At 32.7% G+C, this 10,264-nt stretch overlaps 1 protein-coding gene across 1 annotated transcript in view; it reads left to right on the top strand.

Moving 5' to 3' along the window:
• LOC116889609 (lysine-specific demethylase 5D-like) overlaps positions 1-10,264 on the top strand; it is a 103,369-nt gene that overhangs the window by 32,494 nt on the left and 60,611 nt on the right. Inside the window, 5 exon segments of the mRNA XM_032890537.1 lie at positions 5,413-5,536; positions 5,665-5,756; positions 5,759-5,783; positions 5,786-5,809; positions 6,474-6,478. Of these exon segments, the coding sequence (XP_032746428.1) occupies positions 5,413-5,536; positions 5,665-5,756; positions 5,759-5,783; positions 5,786-5,809; positions 6,474-6,478 (270 nt within the window).

Genomic DNA, 10,264 nt, shown 5'->3' with positions numbered 1-10,264 from the left:
TCTTTTGATAAGATGGCCATTTTCACTATGTTAATCCTACTGATTTGTGAGTGTGGGAAACCTTTCCATCTTCTGATCTCTTCTTCAATTTCTTTGACGTTTTGGTCATAGAAGTCTTTCACTTAGCTTGGTTAGAGTTACCCTAAGATATTTTGTATATTTGTGGCCATTGTGAAGGGCTTATTTTCTTGGTTTCTTTAGCAGACTAATTGTTATTGGTATAAAATAGTGCTAGTGATTTTTTTTTTCAATCTAGTTATGTATCCAGTCACTTCACTAATTGTGTTCATCGTTTGTATGAGGTTTCTGATAAATATTTTGGTGTTGCTCATGTATACTGTCATATTTTCTGTAAATATGTTTGAGTTTTCATTCTTCAATTTGTATCTCCTTGATCTCTATTAGTTGTCTTATTGGTCTAGCTAGAACTATAAGTTTTATATTGAGTAGATAGGAAGAGAGTGAACAACCTTGTGGTTTTCTGATGTTAGTGGAATTGGTTTGATTTCTCTCCATTTTATTTGATGTTGGCTATTGGCTTGCTTCATATTGTTTTAATTATATTTAGGTATGTGTCTGTCTTACATTTTTATCTTAAAGGTGTATTGAAAATTGTCAAAAGGTTTTTTTTTAATATCTAATTAAGATGATCTTGTGTTTTTTTTGTTTTCTTTCAGTTTGTTTATATGGTGAATCACATATATTAATTTTTTTAATATATTGAACTATTCCTACATCTCTGTGATAAAGCTATCTTGATCATGGTATGTTTTGGTGTATGTTGCGATTTGGTTTGTAGGTTTTTTGTTTTTTTTTTTTTTCCAGAACTGGGACCGAACCCAGGGCCTTGCGCTTGCTAGGCAAGTGCTCTACCACTCAGCTAAATCCCCAACCCCTGTTTGTAGGTATTTTATTTAGTATTTTTGCATAAGTGTTCAGGAGATTGATTTATAATTCTTTTTTTCATGTTCAATTCCTGTATGTCTTGGGTAATTTTGTACACTACTGCTTCCCTGAAGATATAAGGTGTAAATTTTGGGATAGCTTAGGCTCTGTATTACATATAGCAGGCTAGGTAGGTAGGTAGGTAGGTAGGTCAGTCTGTAGGTAGATCGGTAGATAGATAGATATAGCTATATGGCAAGTCCATAAATGGATTTTAAATTCTGTTCCCAATATGAGTATTAACCTTTTTCTAGTGAATACCTGACAGGATGTGTTTTTCCTATTCTCTAGATTACCTTTTTCCTGTGGAATACTTACTTAGTTTTAGTGAAGGTTTTTAGTTTATTTTAGTTCTCATTGTCAATATTCACTTAAATTCCCCATTGTGCTTTCTGGGATTTTTTTTTTTTTTTTTAAGAAAACCAACATCTTAAACTTTTTTTCAATTTAATTTTTCTCAATTTTAAATAGTATTTAGGTCTTGGTCTTCAGTAAAATATTATTTGATCTTTTGAGATTATATTTGTACAGGACGAGAAACTGATGTCAATCTTTTATCTGTGGATATTCAGTTTTGACAACACTAGAATGTCTTTGATATTTTTAAATAGTTTTTTTTTTTTTTTTTTTTTTTTTTTTTTTTTTTTTTTTTTTTTTTTTTTTTTTTTTTTTTTTTTTTTTTTTTTTTTTTTTTTTTTTTTTTTTTGGTTCTTTTTTTTCGGAGCTGGGGACCGAACCCAGGGCCTTGCGCTTCCTAGGTAAGCGCTCTACCACTGAGCTAAATCCCCAGCCCTTGATATTTTGTTGTGGAAAATAAGTCCATACTTAATTGACTTCCGCTTGTTTCATTGCTGTTTGTTGGTTTTGTGTTTGTTTGTTTTTTACATAGGTTATTCCTATGTGTCCTGGTTTGTCTTCACATTTGAAATTGTCCTGCCCTGCAAGTCATAGCTTTACTTATAGACATTACTACAATGCTTAACTTCTATCTTTTTTTCTGTTGTTTTTTTCTTACTACTTTCCTTACACTGTTTCAGTAATGTATCTTGAAATTAATTATTGTGATATTTTTAATTTTATCTTTCTGCCCAAAAATACTTGATTATTAGTGATTTTCTTTGCTTCTTGTATTTTTTACAGATTGTTTTTCTAGTTCTCTGAAAAATGTCTTTGATATTTTCATTAGAGTTCTATTGTGTGAATATTTTAAGAATATTAATTCTGTAGTGTATCATGATTTTTATTTTAGAAATCTTTTGTTTGTTTGGGTAAGTTTATTCCTAGGCTAATTTTGTTTCCACGGTATGGAATTGTTTCATGTTTACTTGCTTTAAAATTTTATTATTGGTAAATTAAAAAGCAATCTTGATGTCTAAATCTTTTTTTTTTTTCATTTTCTTTGTTTTTGGAGCTGGGGACCAAACCCAGGGCCTTGTGCTTGCTAGGCAAGCGCTCTACCACTGAGCTAAATCCCCAACCCCTTGATGTCTAAATCTTGTTACTTGACTAAATTCACTTATCAGTTATAATATTCTTGATAGAATCCTTAGGATTTTTATTTTCTTCATATTCATATCCTTGTGAGTGAGGTAATTTCAGTTCTTCATATGACTTTTCTTTGTCTCTCTTGCCTTGTTACTTAGTGACACGAAGAAGTGAATACCATTGAAAAGAGAATTTAATCTTATTAATAATATTAAATAAGAAGCAGATACATCACTTGAGTTTTTATAGTTTCTGCAGGAAGAGTAAAGAGGAGACACTGAATGATTTAATGATTAATGCCATTAAGTTTCTATTGCTATGAACAGACACCATGACCAAGGCAACTTTTATAACGGTCAACATTAACTGGGGCTGGTTTACAGGTTTACAGGTTCAGTCCATTATTATTAAGGTGGGAGAATTGCAGTGTCCAAGCAACAATGGTCCTGGAGAACAAGCTGACAGTTCTACACCTTCCATCCAAAGGAAGCCAGGAGCAGAGTTTCTCATAGAGCTAAGAGGAAAGGCCCACACCCACAGTGATACATTTTCTCCTAATAGTGTCAATCTCTGTGCCAGACATTCAAACCATCACAGCTAGGGTCTGTCCCTAGTTTCTGCTCCTTAGGCCATAATTGATCTTAAGAGAAATGTGAAATTTGTAAGTTAAAGTCAGGATACATTAGTTTATATTTGGAATAAAATGTCACTAGCAAGTTGTTTGCCAGCTCATAGGGAGTTCTTTGACTGATTAGGGTAATTTCCATAGCCAAGGACTATGGGCGATCTAAAGAACATTATAAAAAATAAGAAAAAATATGTATATCAAAGAATTAATATAGTTACCAGAAATTTTGGAATTGGCCATGATATTATAAAGAAAAAAATTCAATTTTTTTCTGAAGAAACAGACTGTTGAGGTAGATATATGTAGATACTATCATATAGAACATCTGACTTTCAATAATTACCATAGAAATACAAATAAAAAGCAAGGTTATTTTTATATTGTATTTTATGGGAGAACATTTATGCATCTTAAGTGAATCAAAACTTATTTTAAACTGATTTACACATGACTATTCAGTGGAAAGAAGAACTACAGTGATAATAATAATTTAAAAATAGGTCTGAATTTACTAAAGATATACACTACAAATTCTAGGTTACATGTTAATACTGCATATTAGCATATTAATATGTATGCTATACATAGCACATATAGGTATATATTAGCATATTAATTGTACATTAATAATTTATATTAGTATCACAATGGTATGTTAATAGACTTAGAGGGTTATAATTCTAGCTGCCTTGGAAACCTAAGCTAATTGTTGTTTGCCTCAACTACAAAGTAAATTCAGAGATAATTGTGGCAATTTACTCAATACTTGTCTAAAAAAAAAAAAAAAGACAAGTATAAGAGTTGGAGATAAATAGTTCAGTGGTAAGTACTTGATTATTAGTTATTGATTAATGTTGTGTTTGTCTTTTGTTTTCAAAATTTGCCTATTTTTATTTTTTTAATTGGTATTTAAGATTTTTTTCTTTTATTAATTACTTTATATTGACCACAGCTTTCCCTCCATCCTCTCCTCCCAGTCCCTCCCTCTCACCTCTCCTCTTTCCACTACTTTTCTCCCTTTCTTTTCAGAGAAGGGAGACCTCTCATGGATATCAAATCTCCTTGACATATCAAGTTGCAGTAAGATCAGGCAGATCTTCTCTGAAGACAAACAAGGCACCCCATTTAATAGGAAAGGGATCCAGAGGCAGGCAACAGAGTCAGAAACAGTCCCTGTTCCCTTTGTTAGGGCGTCCCACATGAAGACCAAGATGTATATCTTCTATATAAGTGTACATCTGCTGCATAAATGTAGAGGACACCTAACAGGTTTTACTTTTCTGAAGTCTTTGATAATACAGGGGAGAAGAGTTATGTTTTTGATGGTATATGCTTCTTGGAATAAAATTATTTTGTCTTACTATTTACCCTGTTTATGTGAAGGAGCTTATTTTTATTGCATTCTAATATGTAAATTTGTATTTAATCTTTTAAAGGTGTCTTTTAGATTTGAAAATTTTATGCACCGAAAAAAAAAAAAGAACCAAAAAAAAAAAAGAGGGGTTGGGGATTTAGCTCAGTGGTAGAGCGCTTGCCTAGGAAGCGCAAGGCCCTGGGGTCTGACCTTCAGCCCAGAAAAAAAAGAACTAAAATTTATGAGTGTTTCACTTCTGCTCATTAAATCAGTTCTTAGTGGTGGGAAGAGGTCAATGAGTCCCTGAAACTGGAGTTAGTTGGTTGTAAGCATTATGTAGGGCTATAAACTGGTAACACTGGATGCAAAAACAGTGAGTGCCTTGTTCTTATGAGCCAGTTCTTTTCCATGTCCATTTGAAAATATTTGTTTTTACAACATGAAAAATAATTGGAATATGAACTTTATATGTTTCATGCATATACTTAAGTACATTCTGATATATTTTTTTTTTTTTTTTTATAATCTCCTGCTCCAATTGTGTTGTTACCTACCACTTGTAATTTCGTCTTTTTTTCAATTCATTTTGAGACCACTGTATTTAACATTGTCTGTGTGACTGTGGGCTTGGAGTTGTCCTTTAAAGGCTACTGTCCTCTTCAGCAATACATAGAATTATTGTTTTTGTTATATTATTAGAAGTATTTGGGAATTTTTATGTGCATGAATAGGGTTTCATCAAATCTACCTTTCACTCTATTTCCTCCAAACTACTCTAGTAAATTCCTTCCACTTTCTCTTTGAAATTATGTGCTCTTTTTTAAACTCACTGCATGCCTTTAGTGCTTGCTAGTTACTGTAAAGGTAAAGGTTCATCTACTAGATGAACTACCTTATCTGGGGCTGACTTTTTAAGATATTCTGCTAATAATAATGCTAGACATTCTCTGTAAACTATTATGTCCTTTTATTTACTGTCTCCTCTGAATTTTTTTAATAGCCAGAACCCACAGAAGAAGACATTGAGAAAAACCCAGAGCTAAAAAAACTACAGATATATGGGGCAGGCCCCAAGATGATAGGCTTGGGCCTCATGGCAAAGGAGAAGACTCTGAGAAAGAAAGGTAGCATTCAACCAGGTGAGATTAAAATACAAATTAGTGATATAGTAAAGAATCATGAGATGTTCTGTTAATTGTGATGTAAAAAGTCTGTTTTCCCTTACTTTTGATGCTCCTAGATAAAGAAGAAGTGACATGCCCTGCAACTGTAATAGTGAAGGGGGAAGCCAGTGGGTTTGGAAAAGTGACATCAGCATTTTCTGACAAGAACTTAAATCTGATTTCAAACCTTGTACTGAGATGACTATGCAATACGGAACAATCACAGCAATACCAGTTTGTAAGAATTCACCAGTGATTTTGTGATAACTGTTTTTAACTATTGATATTAGAATGCACCTAAAGTTACATTGTTTTAATTCATTATTTTTGTTATTTTGTTATTTTTGTTATTTTATGTTCAATATTTTTATTAAATTTATTTAATCTCATGTAGTCAGTCTGGACTTTTAACATATTACATAGCAAGGGGTGATCTGATTCAACCATTCCAGTGCTATGACTGCAGATGTGGATTTTTGAGGCATAGATCTTTGTTTTTACCTTTATGGAACCATAACCTTCTTTATAATTTAATGAACTATACAGCTTCCCTTCCTCTGAGATGTAATAATATTTCAGAGCTATGATTCTGTAGTATAATTTCAGATAAGGTGTGATTTGTTTGGAGTCAATGTTTCTTTAGTTTGAATTTTTTTCTATAAAGAATATAACTGGGATTTTGATGAAGATTGGATGTAATATGTAGACTGTTTTTAGTACTACAGACATTTAAATAATATAGCCACTTCTTTAGCCTGGATGATCTATCTTTTAATACTTTTCTAGATGGTTGTGAGCCACCATGTGGTTACTGGGATTTGAACTCAGTACCTCTGGGAGAGCAGTCAGTGCTCTTAACCACTGAGCCATCTCTCCAGCCTTTAATACTTTTACTAAGACTTTGTCTTTGATGTTTTCACTGTTGGAGTTTCTCTTCTTTCCTAGTTTAATTGGGTCTATTTTGAGGCATTTTTTTTAAAGATGTTGTAAATTGAATATATTTTTCTATATTTACCTTTCAAATATTTATTAATGGTGTATAAAAAACTTTTTTTCTGATACAGAACACAACAATGTTTTATAGGACTTGCATAGTTCTGTATTTTATAGGAAGTGTTGCCCATTTTTTTCATTTAGTATAATATTTTCTTTTTTTTTTTTTTTTTTTTTTTTTGGTTCTTTTTTTTGAGCTGGGGACTGAACCCAGGGCCTTTGCGCTTCCCTAGGCAAGTCGGCTCTGCCACTGAGCCCCCAACCCCTAGTATAATATTTTCTGCAACTAATTTCCTTTGTGTGTTTTTCAATTCAGTATGCAAGTGTTTTATTGAAAACATTTATATCTATATAAGGAGAATAACCTATAGTTTCATTGAAGTTGTTTGTTTTTTCAGTTTTACTGTCAGGTTAATTCAGGATTAATAGCATTTGTTCTCTCTTTTTTTAAATGCAGTAGTTTGAGAAGTATTCCTGTTACATGATTCTTAAACATTGATGAATTGTAGCAGTGAATGTGTCTGATCCTAGGCTGCTTAGTCATGTTGATTGTGAGGTTATTTATTTTGGTGACTTAATTTTAGGTCATGTTTTCGAATCTATAGATTTCTTACAGATTTTCTGGCACTCTGTACTAAATTTATGAAGTATTCCTTAATGGTTTTCTGGATTGTATTAGAGTTGTTGTAAAACTCCATTTTCATCTCTTTTTGTTACTAGTTTGGCTCTTCTTCATTGTTGGTGTAAGGCTTTGTCAATCTTTAGTTCTTCCAAAAAAAAAAAAAAAAAGAACTATGTGCTTAACTTCTTTTAAATGTTATTCTTAATTTATCAATTTAATCTATATTATTTCTTGCCATTTGTTTATTTGTTTCATTCTTTTTATCTTTCCAATTTTTGAGGGATATCATAGGGTATTTATTGGAGATCTGATTTTTTTTTTTCCTGTGTACATTGAGTGTGTGCATGTGCATATTTATGTGTGTGTGTGTGTGTGTGTGTGTGTGTGTGTGTGTGTGTGTGTGTTTGCATGAATGCTTATATATAAAAGCACAGATAAAAGTGTGGGGGGTTTTCAGTTCACTTTATTTTTTTGAGGCATGATAGACTGGCTAATAGACTGCCTGTTAAAAGTCTAGGCATTGCAGCACAGATATTAAGATTGAACACTGGATTAATGTCAGATGTTTGAAACTATTCTGTTTTCACTATGATGGCCAAATTGGCGCTCTCTCTCTCTCTCTCTCTCTCTCTCTCTCTATGTATGTATATATATATATATATATATATATATATATATATATATATATATATATATGCATCTCACTGAAAATGGGAGTTCGGGCGTCTGGTATCAATTCACTTTACTGGAGTACTGGTTTGTTGTATTATTGACACACCAGCTATAAAGTTCTCTGGGCTTCTGGGAGGAGAACAATGAATGATATAATGTCAAATGAAGTGCAGTCAGTTTTACCTAGAACTCACTGTAGAAATATTTTTCTTAGACTTAATGTTCCCAACAAAGCTGCTTTATTAATATGCAAATGAAAATTGTTGAACATGAAATATTGCTGAATGTTGAAGCTTCTGGTATAGTTGGCATAAAATTTCCTTGAATCATTAGGACCCTACCAGGTTACTCATAAGCTTTACCTATCGCAATGCCAATAGATGCTGGGCATCCTCTGAAAGACGCCCTTAACATACACTTCTCTGAATCTATTTTAGCTGTAAGTGCCACCCACAGAATGTCTTACCGCATTTTTGTACAGATGAATGGATCTGTATTGTACTGCATTTAAACATTAATCTTGTAGTAACCAGAGAGGGGTTATTTTTGAAGTGTTTTTCAATTAATTATTTTTGGTTAACAAAGCATTGCTGAGTGTTTCTTAAATATGGTGCTGATGTGTCAGCTAGAGAGAATGAGACAATCTGATTATTTATTTATTTATTTACTTACTTACTTTTTTGTAAAATAAATGTTTTGACCTCCAAAAAAAAAAAAAAGGCTAGACATTGGACTACTTTCCTCTATTTCTCTTGACACTTGGCAACAGATCCATACCACCCGAGCTTTTTCTCAGGCTCTAGTGACCAAAAATTAGGTTCTCAAGTTGTGGGTGGGCACTTGGCCTATTGAGACATATCCCCAGCTCTTCTCTGAGGTTTTTGTTTGTTTGTTTGTTTTTGTTTTTTTTTGTTTTGTTTTTTTTTTTTTTTTAATTCTTAGCCCATTTAAATGTCCTTCATTTTTTTAGTGGTTCATTTGAAACTATATTAGCCTCCATGTATTTGTGTAGTTTTACTTTCCTTTTTAAACTTGGGGATTTTTTATTTTGTTTTGAATGAGTGTTATATTTGTGTGCATGTCTGTGTACCATGTGGTAGTTTAGTATTCAGGTCAGAAGAGGTCAGAGAGAATATTGAATCTATTAGAACTGGGCATATAGAACTGCTTTGTTAGAGTTAGTACTTCTGAAATATCAACTAGGATTCTTACTTGCTGAGCCATTTCTTTAGTTTCTCTAATAGCTTTTCTTACTATTGATTTCTGGTTTTTATTCATTATAGGGTTAGTAAGATATAAAGGAATTATTTTAACATTGTTATTTGATAAATCCCAATTTAATGCTGATGTATGATTGATTTTAATGATGATTCCTTGTGCTGCAGAGTTGTTTTCTCTCTCTGCCAGATGTGATATTCTGTAGCTGTCCATTAAATTAATCTGCAGGATACGTTTCTTTTCTGATTTTTTTTCTTGTTTGTTTAAACTAACTGTTGGAAGGTAAGAATTGACTACATGATTATTGCCTGAGAGACAGAACCACTTATATGCTTTAAAAAAAAAAGTGTTTCTTTTGTAAAGTTCAAACCTCACCAGTTTAGTAGAAAAATATGTACAAATTGTATTTTCTTGATGAATCTTTACCTATATAGTGGCTGTTTTTAATCTTCTCCTGCAAGCTTTGTTTGAAGTTTACTTTATTACACATAAAAATAGGCAAGGCTTTTCCAGTAGTAAACAAATTAAAACACAAAAGTATAAAAGATACAAAATTATTAGTAATAAAAAAATAACTAAAAGAAAATAAACAATAGTAAAAACAGTGTTGTGGTTTCTATCTTTTAGTACTTCTTCCTAGCTGTGTTGAATTGATGCAGAAATCTTTAGTCCTTTGGCTTAAGTTGCAACAATTTCTGATTTTCAGTTGTTACTTTTCCTGTGCAAGGCTTTATGTCATTATTTTGAGGGGGTGCAAGATGGGTACTGGGATGGGAGTAAATAACTCACATAAGGCTGGCTTTAGGACAAGTGGATGAGATGGATGATGTTAACAGAAGTTATGGTTCTAGAGGGTGAACGAAGTGCATGCAGGGAAGATAGGTAGAGTAGGTTGGAGTGACAGTTGTAGAGGACTAACATCATCTAGGTTCTTCAGCTAGAAATGGGAATAGACAAGGACTCTCACAGGGAATTCGATAAGCTGTACAAGATGGAGCTCCTTGCCCTATCCAAATATGCAGGAAATAGTACAGTGAGTGGGTCAGTGTGTTCCAAGGACTAGTCCAGAGAGTGGGAAGAGCTTTAGTCCTTTCTCCTGGAGCAGGGAGGTCCTGGGGAGGGGTTGAGGGTAGTTGGCTGAGCAAATTCTGATGGCTGCTTAGAGAACTGACTAGAGATCTGTA

This window comes from Rattus rattus, chromosome Y (genome assembly GCF_011064425.1).
Source record: "Rattus rattus isolate New Zealand chromosome Y, Rrattus_CSIRO_v1, whole genome shotgun sequence".
NCBI lineage: Eukaryota > Metazoa > Chordata > Mammalia > Rodentia > Muridae > Rattus > Rattus rattus.
The sequence above is the reverse complement of the archived record's forward strand: the minus strand, read 5'-3'. Positions and strand labels throughout refer to the sequence as shown.